Source organism: Epinephelus lanceolatus, chromosome 7 (assembly GCF_041903045.1).
Source record: "Epinephelus lanceolatus isolate andai-2023 chromosome 7, ASM4190304v1, whole genome shotgun sequence".
Taxonomy (NCBI): Eukaryota; Metazoa; Chordata; class Actinopteri; order Perciformes; family Serranidae; genus Epinephelus; species Epinephelus lanceolatus.
The window spans coordinates 12,491,957-12,515,769 of NC_135740.1; the positions used below are offsets into that span (position 1 = coordinate 12,491,957).

At 41.7% G+C, this 23,813-nt stretch overlaps 1 protein-coding gene and 1 long non-coding RNA gene across 3 annotated transcripts; one reads left to right on the forward strand and one right to left on the reverse strand.

Moving 5' to 3' along the window:
- Window positions 1-9,362: 9,362 nt before the first annotated feature.
- On the reverse strand, window positions 9,363-16,376 carry slitrk4 (SLIT and NTRK-like family, member 4). Its single transcript, XM_033633273.2, has 2 exons — window positions 14,976-16,376; window positions 9,363-14,125 (listed from the first exon to the last, which is right to left on the reverse strand). Exon 2 carries the CDS (start codon window positions 14,081-14,083, stop codon window positions 11,492-11,494), a length of 2,592 nt encoding a protein of 863 aa, XP_033489164.1. The 5' UTR covers window positions 14,084-14,125; window positions 14,976-16,376; the 3' UTR covers window positions 9,363-11,491.
- Window positions 15,941-21,166, forward strand: LOC117261064 (uncharacterized). Of its 2 annotated transcripts, XR_013491787.1 has the most exons (4): window positions 15,941-16,073; window positions 17,116-17,172; window positions 17,329-19,989; window positions 20,494-21,166. It is a non-coding gene; the product is annotated as an uncharacterized LOC117261064 (long non-coding RNA). The 2 variants fall into 2 exon arrangements; XR_004502004.2 differs by having other exon boundaries at window positions 17,116-19,989.
- Window positions 21,167-23,813: the final 2,647 nt, after the last annotated feature.

Sequence of the window (23,813 nt, forward strand, 5' to 3'; positions counted from 1 at the left end):
CCTGTTATAACATGTCAAAATGCTTGCCATGAAAAAGGCCTGTTAATGTACAAAAAGCCATTTTGTGGGTGAATTATTCCTTTAAGATAATTTGTGTTTGGCCGTGAAACCGCTCAGGAACACCCCTGAAAACCTAGAATAACTGTAAGATTATTGGAATAGCAATTTGCTATCTGTTTGTGCATTTGATTGGCAGTGAGTATCCAAAGTTACCGTTTAAATTCGACATTTAAAATGGTTGAACACTTGGAAAAAGAGCAGTATACTGTGCTATGAAACTTAATGTATGCTGAATACTGATCTTTTTCACAGCAGATATTTTGGTCTAACTGATTCTGATTCATTATTGCATTCTATTTATGTGAGCTTGTTCAGGCTCCTGGTATTGTGATTACTGGCTTACTGGGACATTTGATGGAACCGAGCCATCGTTAACGAAATGTGTCACACTTGTGCTTTTCCTGCTATGACGAGTCAAAATGTCTGCTGTGAGAAAGGTCTTCTGGGACACTTTAGAATGTCACTGCCAATTAAACACAACAGATTTAATACTTTCTCCTCATGCTGTTTTACCACCGTTCAGAATTTGTTTTAATTCTTTGCAGCTGCATGTAGCTCTTCTATTTCTCCTTCCTCCAATATTGTATATCAACAGTGTGCATGCTGAGTGGATTGAGTTCATTTTGTGACTTTTCCAATGTGAACACACACCATACTTAAAAAGCTGCTCAGAATTAGTTTGCAGACTCAGCTAGGTCTATCTGCAGTTTGCAGAATCCCTAAAAGCATGTATTTATCTCTATAAGGGAGCCTACAAGTACCATTAAAGGTGGTTAGGTGTGGTGTTGAGGGCTCTGCACACCCATACAGGTGTTTTCAGTGACTGTGCCTGATTAGACTTTTAGTCAGGTTGAAGTTAGGTGGAGCTGAGCTGGGATTACACGGTAGCAGACATTTAGCTTGTCATAGCAGGAAAAGTGCAGGTGTAATTGATCAAATTAAGAATAGCTGCATTCCTTTTTCTATTTATGTAAGCTTCTTCCAGGGTCCTGGTGGCTGGCTCACTGTCACGGTTCATTTACACTCCCTTAAAATACGAAAACAGATATGTCTGTTTCAAATGTTGTAAATGTCATTGCCCTCATACTTTGACGTGTCTGTTATGATAGTATAGATGCAGCCAGTAAATGGCACTAGACTGCAGAGTCAAAAGTTTCTCATAGCAAACGAGGCGACGATGGAGGAGGTCGTAATAATGTACCTTTGGGATGCCATTTTTTACATCCCAACAATTCTTTACACTATATTACCGATTTATTCTGTTCCACCATTATTTAAATATCATTGTCGTATCTCGCTTGAAATACACCATACTGCCTCCACAACCTCAGGTGGCACTGCTCCGTTTCATCCGTATCCATAAGCTTTCAGAAAACATGCACAGATACAGATGAAATGAGCAGACGGAAGGCTTCATCTGTCTCTGTATCCATATCTAATGTTGAGCACAAATGAGCCCTTACTGGGACATGGTAGAACTGAGCTATCGTTAACATTTGTTTCACCTGCTCTCCTGCTATGACAAGTCAAAGTATCTGCTGTGAAAAAGGCCTGTCACAAAACTCCAATAAGTGCACTTGTAAGGCGTAGTCCACATGCGATTCTTTGAAAGCATAGCTTTTCCAATGCAACTTGCCTCTGTCCACATGCATATTGCATTTAATTGTCTCTAAAAACAGACCTTTTCTCATAGTCTGTCTAAGGTGAAGAATCTTTTCAGAAACTTTGTTTTCCAGTGTTGCCGTGGAGACAGAGAAAAGTGAGTTTTTGGCTTGTAACGTCAGAGTGTGCACCATTATCTCCATTGTGAGGTGTCACAAATGAAGCAACATGGTTCTAACCTTGCTAATAGAACTTTTTACATGTTCACACATAAACATGCGGTTACTCTTTCACTATAATGAGTATCAGAGACACCAGAATGTTCGACAGAGGTCACTGCTCCAGGTAGCCTTCCGATAACAGCTTTTTGTCAGGCCTTTGATTGACCAACATCTTCTTCTGTACCTCGCTATAGGGTTAAGATTATATCACTACTTGTTGGTTTGGCATGCTTTTGATAGCAGCGTCAATTGTGTTTTTGCATCGTCATTTGGACAGATTTTTAAATTACAATGCTTGCGTGGACGGGATTTTTTTCATTTTTGAGAACAAAGACAGACAAAACAATAGTTTTAAAAGATGCCCATGTACATGTGGACTAAGCCTAGGAATAATAACAGGGCAAGTTGTCCCAGGTGCAACCAAAGTAACAGGAAGGTGAGGGAGATGTCAACCTAATGTAGTTTGTGCATACCCACACAGTCTAAATAAGATAATCAGGCAACACAACAAAAAAACACATGTAGGTGGACTGTGGGTGTGTAGTGGCTTTGAGGTTGCAGTTGGTGTGTTACAGGGTGGAAGATTGAATATTGTCATACATTTCACAGGGAGTGAGAGTGAGAGTGTGTAATTTATACTGATTCCAATGTGTACAAGATTAAAACTTAACCTCAAATTTAACCTTGAAATTTTAACATTTTGAGGATAATTTTGCAATAGTTACCACCAACAGGCTTTTGTACCGTGGTTTTTGTTCTAAAAATAGCCTTCCTACACTGATCTGGCCCACTTTTACAGTCCTTACACATTGGAAATAAATTTCCTTAACTTGCTCATGTATAAGAACCTTGCATAGACATGACACAGTGTGACACATTCATTGCACACCTGGATTACAATTAAACAAATATAATTTGACGTCATGTTTCAGAAGAAAAGAAGTACCTATGCTGTGTACAAAGATGCTTTGATAACAGAAATAATACATGACAGGATCTTCCCAAAATAAATAATGCATCCTGAGGTTCACTGTTTAAAGAAAAAGACAAAATGGAAGTGCAGCCTCAGAGACAGGTAATAATAGTATCACTGAAAAGTGACTTTTACTTTAATTCTCTCAATTATTTTGTGAGAGCAGGTGTCAGTTTTTTAGAAGGTGGATATCTCATTTTGGCCAGGAACTCATTATCCTTTTCAGACCACACTGGTGCAAAAAAAGAAGTATTCAAAGGACGGAATTTGAATGGGAAACGAAATAATTTAATGGTGTGGACATGGAGGCAAAATAGGCTCTGGAGGGCCTGTGAAATTTGACTGGAGTGTGGTCTTTAATATGTGACTGCAATGCATTTAAGCCAGCAAAAAGGAGGGAAGAAATAGATTTTAGCACATCACACTGTGCTGCTGTTTTGTGTAACGTTGTCGTGCCTCTGTTGAAGTTTGCATAATAGTGCTATAAAGTTTCACGACCTGGGGCGCTACAGAAACACATGCAAATCTTTGTTTCACTTCTCCACGCTATGACGGCCTCAACAGGCTAGGTGACAGGAGTTTTCCTCCAGTCGGCTTTTTATGAATGTCACTAAATGGTGTGAAAATGGCAGCCAAGTAGCAACAACAGAGCAGCACTGGTGGATTTGTCCACGTTTAATGAAGCAGCTGGTGGGGAGGCGAGGCATTGTTTTCCTCTCGTTGGGGATGCATTGGGTAATTTGCAGTAACCGGGGAGATGCCATCCCCTTTCATCCCTCCTCCAATGGCTGCCTGACTGCAGCGAATGCCAAAAAATGCTCCGGTACCATTCCTGAGCACATTGTTGGCATCCGGCAGGCAGGGGTCACCACGGCTTAATAAGGTGGTGTCAAAGAGAAAATGTAATTACAGCAAATAACACATAAATACAACCAGAGAAAAACTGAAGCGTCAGTGGTATTATTGTGAAATATATAGCTCAGTGTGAACAATGGCAGCATTAAAGCCAACAGAGGAACCAGAGGTGATAAACATACAATGGTTAGCACAACAAACACTGTGTGAAAGTAAGAAATAAATACTGAGAATGAGCTTTGACCCTTTTCAGCACTGCGGGAACCAACACTGGATCCATCATTACAAACATTTGTTGTGCAGGGAAGCATATTTTAAAGAACCATGCCATTGGTTTCATGTTGTAGCCCATTCATTACAAACATTCTTTTTCTTTTTTATCACAACTTACTATTTTGCAAACAATGCTATTGTTTTGTCTTCTATCCCACAAACATTGGTTTCTGTTCATTCCTGTACATCGGGAAAATTTTTCGACTCTTTAAATTTGCTCAAGTTGTCAAGCCATAACACTGAACATCAGGTCTGCATTTTTTTTTGCATGATTCAGCATTACATTTTCACTAAGTTGCAGGACTCGCAAGACAAATTGAAAAAAAGAAATCTTAAAATTTTAGTGGCAAAACAAAGAAATATACTGTCTTTTAGTCTCTGATAACAATACTAGACCATAATAATACAATACATACCCATAATACCCGATACCCATAATACAACTCCATTGTCTTTTGTGAGACCATCCCTAGCCTGGCCACACTCCATTTCTCAAGTTTATAACTAAAGCTTTGAGTCCAGATGACATTACCAGGGTTATTCTCTCATACTTGACAAAGCTCATTCAGAACCAGAGTAGATGTTATTGGGGCTCAGGGGGTAGAGTGGCTGTCTACTAATAGGAGGGTCGGTGGTTTAACATCTGGAGTCCCCTGCACTCTACATGTCAAGGTGTCCTTGGGCAAAATACTTAAATTGTTCCCAATGAGCACCCCAAATTGCGAGCACCCAATGAGCACCCCATTGGGAGCACACTTTTATGATGATGAGCAGATGGCACCTTGCATGGTAGCTTCGACCACCTGTGTGTGGATGACTCAGTGGTGCCTGTGCTGTAGGTTGTGAAGCGCATTGAGTGGTCGCTAAGTATAGAAGAGCGCTAAATAAATACAGTCCATTTGACATAGTTTTCACAGATTCAGTCGTACTTCTCCTGACAAACTTACTCTCATGTGTAAAATTCAAACTTCACTATGATACAACAATCACATAACTTTCATTAAAAAAAAACTGGATGGAGACTTGATGTTCAGCCCATGATCAGCCCTCTTTACTCCTTTGCCCAGAAATGGAATCCCCAACGTAAATGCAAAGTTAGCAATAAGCTATCTATTAAGTGTTAGGTTAAAAGAGAGATGGTTAAGGTTGGAATAAGGATAAGGGTAAGGGTAAGGGTTTTATGTCGTCTTCATGTACAAAGAACTATAAAGCAAATTACTGCTGCGTTTGGCCTTTTATATATTTGTGTTTTAGCAGCGTTAGCAGTAGCAGTCTGATAACTGTTGCAATGGTGGGTTTGTCTTGTACTAGTGGTGGGCGCAGTTTGTAGGGGCACGTCATTTACACTACAAACGGAATGTGTCTGCAGCTTAAAGTGTCTCACTGAAGAAGAGGGTGGGGATGAAGAGGGAAGCAGAGCAGGCCTGTTTTCTGTTTGACTGTTCTGGGTGCCAGTGGTTAGCCTAGTTAGCTTAACTAACAGCTTTCTCATACTCCTACAATAGCTAAGTAGCTTGCGGAGAACGCACAAGCAGTGCAGGGAGGAGGGGCCATGTTTGAATGTTGTGTTTACAAAAAGTTCCTGCACAAAAAGACAGTTCCTGCATAGTATACCTTTAAGAAGACCTTTTGAATATTTGTGTAATATTGCAACTATTAAAAACAACAACAACGTAGTGTCTCAGAATTTAAATATTTCACTCAGTGGTTCGTCACTTCCTATCTTTTGTGTAGAATCGTCCATATAATTGTACTGACTGCCACACTGTCAACAAACATAAGATACATGGAGCAGTGTGGGAAAAGATGGTGGACTTTTGTTTTACAATACACAAATATCACTGAAGGAAATCCAATAATACCATAAAGGGATGACTTCTGTTCTTGAGTTTTAATCACATCTATCAGTTTGAAAAAGAGATACCTCAGTAATGCATTACTCCTGTTCTATTTCACTGATAACTCAAAGGGAGGACATGAGATTAAAAAGGAGAAAAAGACAGCTGAGGGAATATCCAAGATAAAGAGGACGAAATGCCCAACCAGAACAAATGATTAAAGTAAAGCAAAGTAAAACAAAAACCAAAGTGTTTTCATTAAGTAACCAGTGTATTTTCACAGATATTAACCTCCTTTCTTGCTATGATGAAAGTAACTCCAACACTAAAAAAACAATTTCAAAAAGTGAATCAAAATGATCTTAATTGTCCAAAATTTTAATTTCGACTGAAACTACTATTCTGTGTTCAAGTGCTGTCAGAAGTTCCAAGACTGCAAGCAGTATTTAAAAGCAACGGCTTTGCATACTTATCTGTATTTCATGTGTGTTCAAGACAGAATTCAGTACAAAAAATGTGTCACAGAAATCATAAATACAATGGTTAAATGCTGATCCCATCACAGTCTGATTATCTTACATAGTGGTTTCCAACCTTTTTAGCATGTGACACCTTAAAGCAAGACATACTTGTAAATGTGTTGCACTCTTTGCTTCAAACAGTTCCTCACTCTATTTAAGAACATCGATATGAATGTAGATATCAAGACAAAAATCAAGCATGTATCTGTCTGAATGTTGTGAAGCTATCACCTTATGACTGCTCAAATTGATCATGCAACCATGTGGCTGGGCCTGAGCCCCAGGTTGGAAACCACTGCTGTAAAAGACACACCTATGAAAAAAAAGGTTATTTTTCCTAGGTGTGTGTACAATATGTGTTTCATCTCTGACAAATATCCAGCACCAGTGCAGAAAAATAAATTCCAAAGAGACAACTGATTGAGAAACGGAGTAAAATGTTCTTGCATGCAGTGCAAAATAGAAAAAAAATCAGTTTTAAATTTTCAGAAAATCATCATAAAGCCTTTGAAATGTGTCCCATAATTCCCAGAAACAGAAGCAAAGTTAAGACAATTCTTCACATGGAATTAATGAAAAGCATTTCCTCCAGACAACTGTAATCCCCCTGCAGTCCAGTCACACCATTTCACACCCTCTGCTGTGTTCTTAGCTCACAGCGCCCCTTGTGGCCAATTCCAACCTCAATGCATGCAGCCCTCCGATTCCAGCACTGCTTTCCAAACACCTCCCACTGCAGCCCCCCTCACCAAACAGACGTGCATTTCACCAAGCAACCTCATCAGATAAGAATGTACTCTGAGCACAACAGAGATGATTTTACAGTCAGGAGTCAGAACGGAATGGCATAACTGTGTCTGCAGCAGGTGAGATAATAACAGCAGAGAGGAGGAGAGGGGGAAAAAACAACAATCTGGCTTCTTGTACATTTTTCATTGTATTTAGCAAATTAAATTACAGTGAAAATAAAAATGTTTCTCCGATTTCTAGTGGTGCCATGGTAGCCCCTGAAGGACCCCTGGAGCTTCCAGGAACAGAACCATGCACAGGCGCCAAGTCACTGCAGTAAAATGTTGGGCTGAAAAGACACTTTTCCGGCCAATTTCAGTCTTTTTTTAAACGTCCAAATGATATTTCTGCTCTATTACGGAGCGGTGTGATCGAAAATATAACACAGGCAAGATGGGGAAGAGAGACAGAGAGAGTTTGGAGGGGGCGGACGTATCAGATTCACCACCCCCCACCACCACATCCCTTTTTTAGTTTATAACTGCCAAGGGTATTAATAATTAATGAGGACAATTCTCTGGCGTCTCGATGAGTCATACTTTCTGCTACTTGGTTTCCCAAAAGCCCCATAGGTTGGATTAACACAGAAACAGGAAATCTGAATTTTTAACCCTAAAATGGAACAGGCATGAATGTTTGATAGGTGCCTAAAAACAGATGGAGCGGTGATACCTGCTACACAATAAGGTCTGTGCCAGATAAAGCTTCAAACACTTCAAAAGTGAGAGCAAATTTGGGACGTTTGGATGCGGAAACAACAGGAAGAGAGGCAAGAAAATAACATGCAAAGGAAAGTGAAGGAGGCTACATTAACACAGGCAAAAAAATGGTTATGTCACAGCTTTGAGATCTGACTTTCTGACATTTTTAGAGCATCACACAGAGATCTGAACCCCAAAACCAGCACAAAATCAGAATTTGAATTTCAAGCTTCAACAGTTTAGTTTGGCATGAATATTTTTGCTTAAAGGGGTAGTTCCGAATTTTTTAACTGGGGTTTTATGCGGTACTTATCCATAGTCAGTGTTTTACCCACAGTAAATGGAAGCCATTGTGCCTCCAGTTTGGAGAAGCAGGCAGGATGGCTGATACAGAAGCTCGGAAATGTACTGCTGTGGATGGGGGCCGCGGCAAACAACCTATTTATACCGCTTAAAAATAGATCCACCTGAACAAATCATTATCATTTTAGCTGGGCACTATATTAAGAATATTTTTAACCTCTTCACCTTGCTGTCAGACAGCCCTCTCCTTTTGCACTACATTTTCTCAACAATAGAACGTCCATATTCCTAGACATATGCTCAACTGTGCTGTGCACTATATTATGCCGCAGATCAAAGGAAGAGACAACAACAAATGTGGAGACTAAATGATACTTTTATGTTCCAAAGAATACAGAGAATTTTTTCTAGAGGCAGAATGAATGAGCTGAAATAAAGAGGTGCGTAGGAATACAGAAGTTGTACGGTTTAGGAAATGTAGTGCCAAAGGTGAGAGCTGTCTGATGACAAGGTAAAGCAGTGAGAATATTCTCAGTGCAGTGTACATTTAAATTCATATAAATTTTTTAAGGTAGGCTCTTTTTAATGTGGCTAAAGTACATTTTGCTGCTGGCCCCCATCCACAGCAGTACATAGCTTAGAGTCCATGGCACTGCTCTTGTCTGTTTCTCCAAACGAGGAGCATGCCACCTGACATCTACTACGTGTAATACTCTGACTATGGATAAGTACCTCATGCAACACCACTTCATAAAATTTGAACTGTCCCTTTAATTTACAATTTTGGCTTCAAATAAAAAGAAAACAAAAGTGAAGCAGGTGATGGTGGAAGGTACAGCAACACCTGTATGTGGTTCTGAACTCTGTGGCAAAGCGCAAGTGGTTTCATGGCCTCAGGTGCAACAAGCAGCCAGTTTCCTTGTCTCCACAGCTTCCTTGAACTAATCACACTAAGCAAACATACTGTATATTATGCTTGAAGGGAAGCCAGTGTTTGTACATGAACAAAACAAAGTACAACATTCTGTCACTCGAGATGGAGTCTGCCCAACACCGAGCTGTCACACAACCCCACTTGTTCTGTGAAAAAGTCAGAGCGGGGTATAAAGCACTTGGCAGTTTCACTGGAAGAATCATTTTTCCTTTTTTTTTTCTCTTAAAGTAAAGCAGCAGAAAAAAAAAAAGCTCAGAGGATGTCAACTAAAAGAAATAGGGGGACACAGTGCAAATAGGTGCTGATTTTAATACCTTGATTTCAACATGATTATACAAGAGAAAATTAACCAATATACAGGAGATTTATGACCGATAGAAAATTGTATTTATTATACTTTCCAAGATACATTCTATTCATTTGTAATGTCAATAAACACTCATAATTTTAACGTAACAATACTTTTTAAATAAGGACCGGATAGAGTTAAGCTGATAAAAGAATTTTGAAATAGAACCTTTCCTGACAATATAACCTCAAACTAAATAAATTAAACAAAATTATCTGAAGCCATCATGACCGAGCATTTTTTACTAATATTGCACATGGTGTTTTATGATATGATTCGGCCCAGATCTAACAATTTAGAGCTTCGATTTCCTCGTCCTACACACAAATGCCTCCACTCCCATCCCAACAAGTCTGGAACCATATCAAAGTTTAATGCACATTTATTTTGGTTGCATAATGTTAATAAGAAACCTTTTACAAGATACTGTGGGAGATATAAGAATAAGGAAACTGCTTGAAAACTTCACAGACTCTATCAGGCCTCGGCTTGTCGTGCGACACAATAAAAAGGAAACACCACAGATCACATTTCACAACCCTCATCCGGCGGGGTCGGGTTCTTCAGCAAACTGAGAGAAACAAGAACCCTTGAATCGACTCAACAGTCACTTCTGGTGGCCTGAATTAGCTCTGATGCATCATTCTATCAAGTCCTTTCCACTCTCTGTGTATTATTCTTTTTAAATAATACCAATAACTCTTTAAATAATCCTGCATAGAAAAATAAATTAACTATGTTGTTAAATTTTTTTTTAACTACGAATTGAGAGCTGACAAGGGGAGGTGGATCACCGATTGAATTATATCAGCGGTTTGTTTGACAATTCTGGCTTGTAGTCTCTTGATGATGATGCTCCGTCGTACAGTGTGTGTGCGCGCGTGTAGATGTTTGTCCTTCCTTGTAATTTACAAACCAGTCCCACAGATACAAATAATGTAAGACTTACAAAATAAATTCCAGGTTACGCTTACATGGCAAGCAGCTTTGTAAATTTTTTATCCTTGGGTTTTTCATTTTTCAGAAACAACGTCCTCTGACAGTGTTATGTGCCGTTAGATTTCACCCAAAACATACAGTTACTGTAAGTAGCAATTTTGAAGAGAAACACAACTCCATTCAGAAGACACTATATTTAACATGGCTCTTTACACAAAGAGAACAAGTCATGAAATCATTCCCCAAAATAGTTTTTTTTCGCGATGCCTTAAACGGGAGCCGCTCAGCCTCCCGGCAAAGAGCAGGTGTACTGCTACTGGTGTGTAATCCAGACAAGGTGGCAGAGAGTCTGCAGCCGACTCCAGAGGGCATCCCCAAGAACAAACAGATATCCCCGCAAATAAAAAAAAGTAGCAAAGTAGCATCCATTGAGTCACCAACTCTGTTAATCTCATCCCAGAAGCGGTGATTTTGGATACTCTCCAGAGCAAAACAACAACAACCAGCGTGCCCTCCTTTTTTCTTTTTTCTCTTTTTTTTTTTTTTTTTTTAAACGAGGGTTGATGACGGCGAGGTATATTCTCAAGCACTGTTTTCAAGACCCTTTGATTTGGTTGGAAAAACAAAAGGAGGAGAAAAAGAACAACAAGAACAACAAAAATCAGAAGATAAGTACCCATTTCAATAGCAGCAAAAAAATACTATGACTGTCTGGTTGCTTTTTAGGGTGTCCTGTAGTATGTATGTGGGATTCATACATGTAGTGGCATGAATAATCCAGAAGGTCTTTAACTGTGAAATAGATCCACGCTGATTCTAGTAATAGCTTTTGTAGTGTGGAGCCATTTTGTCCATCTCTGCATTGGTCATTAAGGATTTCCAGAAGGCACTTTTTCGCTGTGTGTGGGAGTGTGTCTGTGTGTGTGCATGTGTGGCTGCAGAGAGGGAGATGAGGACAGAGATCTGGGGGGGTTGAATGGTGTGTGTGTGTGTGTGTGTGTGTGTGTGTGGCCAGAGGGGGAGAAAGAACCAGAGAAAGGCAGATGTGTTTGGCTGTCTGTCTGCCTATATGTGTGTCTGACTTCCTCGTGTATGTGTGTGTAATCAATGCACTAAATCAAACACAACAATCCCTACATTTTACTCAGAGCAGTCTGCTCCTCGAGCACCTGCAGGTAATCAGGCGTTCCTTGGAGCTTGGCTTTCAGCTCGTAATACTCACTTTTTCTCTGCTCCACCACGATCTTACTGTGGTTCCCGCCTATCAGCGACGACTTCTTCATCTTTTTATCCAGCGTTTTCTCTGGGTAGCGGATTTCGTACCCGCCCATCCCTATACTGTTGAAATCTCTTTTGCTGTCCAGGAAGTTCTGGATGAACATGCTGGGCTCTCGGTGGGGGAGGAACTCCTCAAGTTCGTCGATGGTGCTGAGGCGTTTGTTGCGCTCCAGGGTGGAGAGCGAGTCTTTATCTTTGTCGGCGCTATTCCGCAGAATGATCTTCTGTCTCTGCGAGTCTGCAAACTTGAACCCAGCGTCCATGTCCGAGGAGCGGCCGATCCCGCAGGTGTGGCTCTTGCCAATGTGCTCGATGGTCTGAGGGATGAACGTCTCGCCTCCCAGGTCGTCTCCTGGGATGGAACCTTTTTTGCCTGATTTGTGGCTGTGTCTGCGGAGCTGCAATGACATGGAGCCGCACTCCTGATCCCCGAGCCCCTCCTGCCTGCCCACTGGTTTTTTATTCCGCCTCAGGACAAAGACTAGAAGGCAGAAGGCCACGAACACAGTAAGGATAAGCACTACGAGGATGCTGAGGATCATAATGGAGAGAGGCACAGGCCCTCCCGGTGGTGCTTTGCCAACTCCGGCGGGCGAAACCGAGGTCAAAACAGGGGTGGCGCTAGTGAGAATAAACGGGGGTCTTGCAACGAGCTTAGGACACAGGATCTCATTTTTCAAGAGGCGCAGCTCAATGTTGGAGAACTGCACAGGGGAGGCACATCTCACCTCTTTGGCAGCCACTCCATCACTTAGCTTTTCTAGCCAGAGTTTGAGGGCGACAAGATCGCAGGAACACTCCCACGGGTTCCCTTCTAGGTCTATCTGGGTCAATGATTGCAGCTTGTCCAAGACACCACTCACTGGTAGGGTCATGAAGTGGTTGTTTTTCAGATTCAGCCTGGCTAAAGAGACACCCTCAAACACATAGGCGGGGAGACTCCGCAGAACGTTGTTGTTGAGATACAGGAGTTGTAGGTTCGGCATGGAGTCAAAAGTACCCGCCAAGATTTCTTTTATGGCATTGTATTCCAAATATAAGTACTGTAGGTTTGAGAGACCCAAAAACATTTCTGGGTGTAATTGTTCAAGCTGATTTCCATTCAAATACAGTCTCCTCAGATTAGTGAGGTTAGAAAACACACCTTTCTGGACAGTGACAATTTGATTGCTGCCAAGATGTAGCAAATCTAAGCCCTCGAACCCTTGGAAATCAGACGGGCTGATGTCACGGATGTAATTTCCACTCAGGTGAAGTTTCTTGGCATTTGGGGGTCTGGGAATGAGATCAGCTAGATTTTTAATATTCCTCTCCTGACAGCTGACACTGATGCCAAAGTCAGAGGGGTGGGCTTTACAGCTGCAGGGCTGTGGACACAACAAGGGAGGGGTCCGTGTCTGAAAGGAAACAATCTGGCTATTTCTTCCAAAAGGTGGTAAACCAGCCACAATACCATTACCGTAAATTTTAGATGAGTCAGTGGTTTTTGGCGATTTTGTGGCAATGGGAGCCACAGTGGTTGGGGACATTTTGGAAGGGGACTGCCCGTTATCAGGGGGTGCGGGCGGCATCCTAACATCAAAGTCACTTCCTGTTCCCATGGGACAAAGCTCCTGCTTGTTGGTTTCTTTCAGGAGCCTCCCGTACAAGTCACTTGGGGTTTCACATATGGCCTCGCCGATAAAAATATTGTAGGGCATGTTTTCAAGCCATGCCTTGAGAGGTGCTAAATCACAGGTACAGTTCCAGGGGTTGTCATCCAGCTGTAGCTCTACAATGCGCCCAATATGCTCCAGAACTCCCAAATAAGGAAGCTTCTGGATCCTGTTCCCTCTTATATCCAGGTGTGTGAGCGAGGCAAAGCGGAATATGTTGTCAGGAAGTGCCTGTATGAGATTATCATTCAGGATGAGCACTTTTAGCTTGTGCAGTTTGTTAAATGCTCCCTTTTCAATGTATTTTATCAAGTTGTAGTCAGCCTGAAGGTATTCCAAGTTCTCTATCCCTAGGAAAGTGTCTGCTCGCAGCACCTTTAACTCATTATTGTTCAGGTGCAACTGTTTCAACGCGCTCATCCCCATGAACGCTCCACCTTCGATGTTCTGCAGTTTATTGTTCCCCAGCTGCAGTGACACAGCGTGGGTGAAGTTGAGGAACGAGTTTGGGTAGAGTATGATTAAGAAGTTGTTCTGGAAGTTCAGGTGGTAGAGGGACGAGGGCGGCGGGATGAGCTGCGTGGGTCGATAGACAGTGATCTTCTCACAGTTGGCGTACAGCACGTTTTCCACCGACATGCAGGAGCAGGCGCTGCAGGTCTCGGCCATCAAGTCCGAGGCGGACGGGTCTGCCATCTGGGGTCCGTCCGACATGGAGGGGGAGGAGAGGGAGGAGGAGAGGGAGCCGGAGATGGAGGAAGAAAAGGCTGCCAGCAGGAGTACGAGCAGCATCTCGCCGGTTAGAAATCCTCCCCCAGAAAACCATTTAGTAACCTTTGGAGAGAAAAAAAAAGACAGGTGCATGCACAAACGTTCACACACACACAGTGTGCAAAGAAGCCCGAGACACATGTGTGCGCACACAGACAGACACACACATACACACACAGAAAGCAAACCATCAAAATGCATACTTGACATTGATTTAACTAAAATATTTAATTTTTTAAACATGAAACCACATCAGGTATCATACTATTATCTTTTGATGTCTGTGGAACAATATGCAAATTTTAATTTCTAATTTTAATTTCCAGTTTTACAGGAATCATTGCGGTGAGTTGCTTTGGCTTTGACACAATGATTCACCCCAGTGATTAGACAACACAAATGTTTGATGCAGATTATTCCATACTGCAGGAAAAGTAGCATATGCTCTGAGAAAAACTCAAACCCATGAACTGCTGCACATCTATGCATCTTATTCCGACACCCAAAGCTGTGAAGCACCGTCTTGGACAATGTCTAAGACAGCAGCACGACTATATTCTTCACCTCTCAGCATAATTCAGCATAATCAAAGTCAAACGGCTGCAGCTCTCTTTATCGTGGGGGTCTCATTTGGAGCCAGCAGCAGCAGCCGCACTACCACCGCCACTGAGCAGCGCATTCAGGTTATTTAGGAAAGCAACTGTGAGAGCGACGGGAAGAGGAAGAATTGGGACTGTGCCCATTGCTGACATATTGAGAGGGTTTGAGCGGCACGCATTTATCACACGGAGAACATTTTGTTTTCTCCACATTTGACACCAAATAGAAAAATAAAGAAAAATGTTGCTTAATTCCTAAAATTAAAAAATCAGGTCATTTCAAAGGAACACGGATGAAGAAAAATTAGACTTACCCAAAGCTGGGGTGGTAATGAATGCGGCTCCCTCTGGAGACACGGGGCAGCATTGGTGAGACATGGATGGAGACGTGCGCAAACAGTCCTCCCAGCTGAAGTAGAACGCAGACAGTTATAGGGGCGCAACAAGGTTTCTCCAGCCCCTATATCCCCATGTAGGCTACTGTATATCAACCCGAGCCAAGCAAACTGGCGGGGGTGCGGGTGGAGATGGAGAGAAAGGAGGAGGAGGGGAGGAGAGGAGGGGGGGAGCTCCGATTTCACCCGATGCGTCTCTTGCTGACGGGCTCCTCTTGCTTGGAAAAATCACCCCTCTGGTCGTTCGGTCCCCAAGGTGGTTGTACTACCTCCATGGGAGAGCATTCATTTGGTTGCAGGAGAGATAGAGAGAGACGGCGAGAAAGGAGAGAAGAGGAGAGAAAGGGAAAGACACACAGAGAGAGAAAGACAGAGAGAGAGAGAGAAAGGGAGAGGCAGACAGCTTTTAGAGATCTTGACAGCGCGTCCGGCGACTCCAAGGCGTGAAAAAAGGCGCAAGGCGGTCGTTGATGCGGTGAAATAAGTCCATCATTCTTGGAGTTTTTTTTTTTTAAAGAGGGGGAACTGGAGAAGGAGGATGAGCGGAGGAGAGGAGAAAATGGGAGAGATAGAGAGAGAGAGAGAGGGTGGCCAACACTGTGCGTCTGGCTTCAGCTCGGCTCAGCAACCCCCAACGATCCAATGAATAAATACTGGTTTGTTTCGAGCGAAGTTGCGCACAGGGATAATGCTTCAGAGGGCGAAAGCAGCCAAAACGCTCCCATCAGGTTATGTGTATCAGTCCGTTATTTTCCATTGAGGCAGCATAAATCCACTTCTTTGCTCTGACCCCGTGCAAACAGTTATTTTCTCTTCAGTTTATTCGCACACAGCGGCAGAAGAGATGCTTATATCAGTCTCCATCCAACAGGATTTTTTTTTTCTTTTAAAGGACGGGTGTGGAAAAAAAAGAAAGAAGAAGGGCTATGGCGATATCGACGCTCCTCTCCCGGACGAAAAGAAAAGCGGAAAAGCACAGAGAGAAACAAGAGAGACAAGTCAGGACAACAGAAACCGGTGCGTAAAAATGAATAATGCAGTTATTCAGCCTTTAGTCCGCTGCGGTGCAAGTGAGGAGCTGGAAACTCCGCGCTCCCATCGGTCCACAGAGGGAAATGTCACGAAAATAAACTTGTAGAGGGAGTGTGAGGGTTTCTTTTTGAGGCCAAAAAAATATCCAGTTGGAGGAAATGGAAGGAGTTAAAAAAGAAGAGGAAAGCGAGCTTGTGTTTCTCCCTCCTGTAAGACAGAACAGTATCCGTGTCAGGCGCATAAGTATGCTGGCTCCTTCTGCAGCCGCATTCACTGAGCTTCCCACACGACTAAAAGAGGAGAATGCAGAGATGTGGGGAGGGAGAGAGAGAGAGAGAGAGAGAGAGAGAGAGAGAGAGAGAGAGAGGAGGAGGGAGAGAGGAAAGGAGAGAGAGGGAGGGAGGGAGGAGAGGGGTCTCTCACATAGACCGAAACGAGAAGAAGAAAAAAAACTTAAGACCTTGAAACAGATCCGTTATTTTGAGCGCGCTCTGTAATGCCTTTATTTCTGACACTTTATTATGATCTTCTAATTATCCTGCATTTTTTTAACATTTTAATACAAAGGCTGTTTTATACTTTTTCTTGCATATGTAACCTCCAAAGGGATCACGATCAAAGCTGATGAAAAGCAGGATGGGAGTGTGTGTGTGTGTGTGTGTGTGTGTGTGTGCGTGTGTGTGTGTTTGGAGGATGTTAAAAAAAGCTTTACCTGCCAAATCGTCGCATTGGACTTGACTTGCGCGACACGGCCTGGGCGCGCTCCCGATGTCCGATCGGAGGAGAGAGGGAGGGAGAGAGCGAGTGTGTGTGCTTAAAACCGGGCACGGGGGCGCGCCTTGTGAGCGGCATTTTAAATAGAAGGGAGAGAGAGGGAGGAAAGGAGGAGGAGAAGGAGAGGGGGTTATTATTCAAGAGTGCTGCAGTCAGACGGGCTGCAAGAGGGGGGAAAGGAGAAGGAGGTGGGAAATCAGTCAGTCAGAGGCTTATGCGGTTCACATTTTTCCTCTCTTTTTGTGTTTTGCAGGAGAGAACTGATCGGAGCAGAGAGGAGAGATGAGGAGATGGATGGAGCAGTGGAGAGGTAGGAGATGAGCGCCTTAAGGTGCGGCTGCACCCCCTGCTTCTAATATCATTTTCTCCAAAATTGCATAAGCTCCTTAAAATGACTGACAAGATCTCTTCATCTATATATCTCTCTATCTCCCGGTCTATCTCTCTGTTTATTTATTCATGTGAGATGAGTCCCCGGAGCTGAGTTTAGTGGCGGCGTGGCGCAGCGCCACGCGCTCTTGTTGTCCGTACAGCTGACACCCATGGGAGAAAAGGGAGTCCGACCTGAAACCTGACAGTGTTCGGCCCTCACCGGAAGCCTCACCTCTGGTTTCCTCTTGCAACAGGTGACAGAGCCAAGTGACGCACATATAAAGGCAGGCTGGAGAAAGGGAAGATGGGAAGTGTGGATGTCACGAGCCCGGCCCCGCGGCATGGTTGGATTTGTTTAATGTTATGATGATGATGCAGCGGTGAGGGTGGATGTTACCTTGTGTCAAATGATTACAAGGTTTCTCTTAAGGGAACAAAGTGGTGAATGTGTGCAGGGTGGATTCATCTCGACACAATTTCAAAATGAAATGTGTGATGAATATTTAACATAGTCATAATTAAGTTATTAAAAGCATAATTTATTTATGATTTTGCAACCAAAACCTGGACATGTAAGTGTCTTCTCCCTTCTAACGTGTCACAACACAACATTTGGCAAATCATACATTTCTAATATTTGATTTTGAACATTTATTGGAATATATTAACTCTAACCATGTTCTACCTATATTATTCATCAACGCTACTTTGCCAAATCTTCATCTTCTTATTTCAGTTCCAAGTGACAGCAAAAACATTATTTTATGTCCAAGTCTCAGCATTTGTGTTTGATTGTATACATAGTTTCACCTAATACCTAGTACGTTTTATTGTGCAGTACCCAAGGACAAATTCAGCGCACAGGAAAGAGTTATTTTCAGCACATTTTTCAAAGAAGGTTGGTGCGTCATGTTAAAGGAGTGAATGTCTGGTGCTTGTCGGTATGAATTTATAGTTGTAAACAGACACAATGATTGGAGATGCATTCACTGCCTTTTCTTAGAGCTTTCAAAACTGGAAAAACCTAGTTAGTAGACATTAAATTGTTTTGTCAAACTGCTATTCTTTTTAAGATATTTTTTGGGGGCTTTTTAGCCTTTATTTGATAGGACAGACAAGCGTGAAAGGGGGAGAGAGAGAGGGAGTGACATGCAGCAAAGGGCCACAGGCTGGAGTTGAACCTGGGCCGCTGCGGCAACAGCCTTGTACATGGGGCGCCTGCTCTACCACTAAGCCACCGACACCCCATCAAACTGCTGTTCTTGACGTCAACATTAACTTTCCCATTTAACAAACTAAGCGACTGCTCTGTCAGCCTTCAAAAAAGTTTTGTGCATAATCACAACACAAACGCTCCTGAATGCACCATGTTGTGTTGAAAAGTTCTTTTTGAGCACTGGCGTAGATTTCAGGAGGGACGCAGGGACACGCATTTGTCCCCCAACACTAAAAACACGAAAGTAGCAGAGAACATTTGCACCATAAAGTGATGCAGAAAATGCACACATTGGTGCATAAACATTCACCAGAATGCAGGAGGTCAAGAGTTCAGTGCTCAAAATTTTCCGATGGATACCAAAAATTCCTGTTTCCTATTTGTCCCCTTTATACGTTGAAATTAAACCTACACTCAAGAGCATGCAACACGCCTATAGTGCCTTTTTTCCATGTGAGAAAATGAAAAATACTTGCTACACAGTGCCACTCTGTTGCATTTTGTGTGTGTGAAATCATATTACTCTTATAATGTGATGCATTTCACTGCAGGGGTTAATTCTCCTGTAACCTTTACATTAAAAGGTGATAATTGTGTGCAGGAAAGTGTATAATTGAACATAATGTGTTATCTTTAACCCAAAGTGGATTAATTTCCTGTTTTAAACACATATTATGACAGACAATAATCCATGGCACAAAAGAACATACACATTAAGGCAAGTGTGATGTCTGAATAGTGAATTTTAACTGCGTTTGTGATGATTTTGCAGTTGTCTCCCTTTGATACAATCCCCTCCACTCCACGGAGCCAGCTGGTAATTAAGGACCCTTCAAACTGTAAGTTATCATGTTTTGATAGAACATTCAGCCTCAATTATTTCTCATTCATCTGAAACCGCCGGTCTTATAATACAATTTATTCTAAAGTATTCATGAAAAAAGCAAAAGGCTCACTCGCTCGCTTGATTGATTCACAGTGATGTACGCAAACTGGGGTGTGGTTGGGTTCTTCTCAAGTGTCTCCGCCACCTGCACGAAAGGAGCAAATCAAGCATCCCTCCTCAAGTCTCTCCAGTGTGTGTGTGTGTGTGTGTGTAGATTAATGTGTGTGTGTATGAGTGTGCTGATATTTGACAGTCTTGGACAAGTTCCTACACTGGCTGTGAGTGGCCTGAGGGAAGCAGGCCTACTAGAGAATGAGCCAGACAGTTGGCAAAGCCTCTGCTTCCGTCTCAGCTGTCGTTGGTAGTCTGGCCATGTGGCTGAGACACTGCTTCCTGTGTCCAAACACTGGAAAAAAAACCTTAAATCTCATGTGCTCTAATCCTATTTGTTGGAATTCAAATAAAGCATTTTCATTATGTGTTTAAAGGCATCTGTGTGTCGCACCCCTCATTTGCTCTTGTTTTGTCCCTTGCAGCCACTGTGAATGCTGGGAATGTCTCCTGTGCTGAGAATTTAGAGTTTGATGTGTCGCCCCCTTCTGGTCACAAATGTAACTGCAGTGCATTCAGGAGACAGAGGTACTGCAGCTCAGGTGAGGCCTGCACACTCTGCTTCCCCATTTTAATAATGTTTCATAGGTTCTGCAGCAGTGTGGCACATTGCCACGCACACTGATCAATGGCTTTGGCCTGTTTGGATCACACACACCTGTTGTCCTGCTGCAGCTGTTTGCCAGCAGCAGCACTGATGCAAAACTAATATTGATGCCAATCTGGTATTAGCAAGAAAGCCAATTTATTTCTCTTCTGCAGAGCAAATGAAAAGTCATTTATCTCATAACACACCTGTGAAAGTTGAGATTGTTCTCTCCCTTTTCTTCCATTTAAAGTCTAATGTACAAGTAGTGAGAAAAGTAGGACGTTTACTTTATAGGTTCAGGTAGTGTTTCTGAATATGATTTACTCCAAAAGAATAGAGTCCAGACCCTGTGTTGTAAGCAAGGATGTCATGTCCACTGGGGATGTGGGGACATGTCCTCTTCACTTTTACTGTTTCAGATTAATTTACTCACATTTTATTAAATCTCTCTAAACAGCACCTTCTGACTGCCCAGCTGTGGAAATCCAGAGAAGAGAAAAGAGGAGGTGATGCAAAATGCTGGTATGCCCATCTGAGTTGCCTTCAGTTATTGTAGTGCATTGGTGGACTTCGTTTTGCCCTGGGTTTCCCCTGTCAGGCTTCGCACAGGCCACTGCCCGACCCTCTGATAGACATGGGATGTTCCTGTAGACACTAATCAGGGCTGGAAATTATATATTTTTTTCTGGAATAAAGAAATCTCTCTATATATATATTTTTACACTCAGTATTTTGTAAAATGGGCTATAATTAAACTTAAATGCTAAATACTAATGATAAAGAACAGTGCTCTTTTTAGTAAAGATGGAAATACAAAATTTATCTATGAATAAGTGTCTGTCTCTCAATAAGAAAATAAATGTGATATTAAGTAAGATTAGTGCATTTATATCAATGCCGCTATTACTACTACTACTAGTACTACTAATAATAATAGTAATAATAATTATAATGGCACAGCAATTTGAACATTTGTATTTGCTGCTATTATTTGGAAAGCAAGAGAAATGTAATGATTTCAGTTGTGTTAATTTTAAACATATTCATTTTATTTATTTTAAATTTAATTCATTAAATTAAATTAAATTGCATTTTATTTTATTTTAGCTGAACTATGCCCATTCTCAAAATGTATACGAGTTATTCCTGTGGTCTAAGGCAGCGCAAAAATATTAGCAGACTCTCGAGAACAACAACTACAGCACTAAAACTTAAATTTGTGATGTTATTTACTATAAAGTCTGGAGCTGCTACATACACAATGAATTCGGAAAGATGTTATATGACACTGAGAGCACCCAGGGGACTGTTCTGAGTATTTACAGCCTGTTCTCACTTACAACTGGTCAAATACCGCTTTGTCAATGATCTTGGTGTCAGATACCAGTGCACAGAGACACCTTTCGCAGCAGTATGATACACACCAGACAGAGGCAGGTGGAGCATGGGAGCCTGCTGTTCATTTCCTGTGTGAAAGTAAAGTCAATGAAGTTATTTTAATAATAACAAAGTGTGCTAGCATGTGTAGCATGCCATAGTGGCATATGTCATATGACATTACATGATGGCAGTAACAACCATTCTTATTTTAAGCCAAGCCATGATGTTTTATCCTAAACCTAACCATGTGCTTTTGTTGCGCAAACCTAAGGAAATAACATACATTCTCAGTTTATTTTGAAAAAGACTGTATGCACATAACGCACAGACACTGCACACTTCCTGAGAAAACAAAAGTGTATTTTGAAGAGTGTAACAAGCATAAATTGACACGCCATTCCTAAACATCCAAAACTGAGTTTACAAAGTGTATCATATTTTGTCATCGGTCCACTGTAGAACAAACAACAGAATACAGCTCATTTGTGTATAAAAAAAAAAAAAAAAAAGAAAACATTGTGTGGGTCCACAAAATCAGTCTCCCATTCATTGTCTATGGAGCAGCTCCAGACTTTATCTTTGATGAAGTTTGAGCCTTCTGTCTCTGGTTTCTGGCTTTGAAAGAGAGGAGCTCATGTTCACAAATATTGATTGAACTTCCGGCCATGGAGATAACATATTGAAATTCTTAATTTAGGTGGTGGTCCCCTTTAAGTTGTTGGGACCGAAGATAAAATCCTGTACAGCTATAAAGTATAATTATAATAAAGTGATGGAAAAATGAGGCACACAGTGGGTGGAAGGCATCCTCTGCAGTAAATCCAGTCTCAACACAAGGTGATGATCCACTGAAAAGAGGCCTGCAGTCTTTCATTCTGAGACCTGGTCTGCAGTTTATGAAGGTGTAATGTAAGCAGTAAAATGAGCTGAACGTGATGTGTTATTAAGATCACCAAGATTTTACTGCTTGGAGCTGTAAATTTAACACTGGTGTCAGTGGGGTAGTGCAAGCAAAGAACACTGTGTTCTATAACGAGAGGTGAGAATATGACTACAAGATCACTGGTATGAATCATCACACTGATCATAATGACTGCTGCTTTCACTCGAAATATTGTAACATCACTGTTATTCACAATAAAATTATTAAGGCATGAGCTCCAGTCCTCTGTAAGGATGAAGAAGTGAATATTATTTCTTTCATGTCAACAAATCCCATAAAAAAGATCAAACTGAATAATGCAGCCTTCTGTCAGTACTTTCTTAATATAATTTTAATTTTAAAGCTAGAATTAAGTGTTGCATTTGAATGCCTCTGCGCACCAGTCAAGTTGCAGTTACAGTTTACATCAGTGTCTGTGAAAACATGGATGCTTCACACACATCTTCCACCCAGCAGCACAGAAGATCTATACATTCAGCACAGTTTCAAGATGGACACACGAGATTAGAGTCACCAATTCAGCATCTCACCAAATATAACCTCTTCTGTTCCTGAGTTATAACATTGAAAAAGTATTTTTGCAGAACATAATGATGTCACAGTGAAGATTACCCTTGACCTTTTGGATATAGAATGTCATCACTTCATCATTTTATCCCATCAGGCATTCTTGTGCACTTTTGCATAGTATAATTAGTGTGTGCATTCTTGAGTTTTGGCCAGAACATATTTAGTGAGGTCACAGTGACCTTGACCTTTTTAACTTCTACTGCCAAATTCTAGTCAGCTTATTGTTAAGTCCAAGTGGATGTTTGTGACAAACTTGAGGAAATTACCTTAAGACGTTCTTGAGATATTATGTTCACGAGAATGAGATATTATGTTCACAAGAATGAGACAAATGCAAGGTCACTGTGACCTTAACCTGTGACCTATGACCACCAAAATCTGGTCAGTTCATCATTGAGTTGAAGTGCACAGTTGTGCCAAATTTGAAAACATTTCCTCAAGGCATTCTTGAGATATCTCATTCATGAGAATGGGAAGGATGGACAGATGGATGGATGTAAGTGTATACAGACGGACAATACAAAAACATAATGCCTCTGGCCACATCTAGCACCAGTGTAGAGGCAAAGAAAGGCTGAGTAATTCCCTAAAACAGCTGGGTATTGCCGTTTTCCAAATTCTAAAATGGGCATTAATTGTACATTTGTTTGGGGACTATTTTCTGCCGTGTATTAATACAAATGTAATACCCTAGTGCAGTGATTCCCTCCCAGTGGTATGTGCATCCCAGGAGTCCATGATTACTATGATCACAGATGATACATGCTTCATATTTACATGGATAAACTAGTATTAATAGCGCCATATTTACTAACATTACACATTAGAAGCACTTAGCGCTGTTGGCTTTCTGTCTAACCAGCAAATTGCATTCACCATTTGCC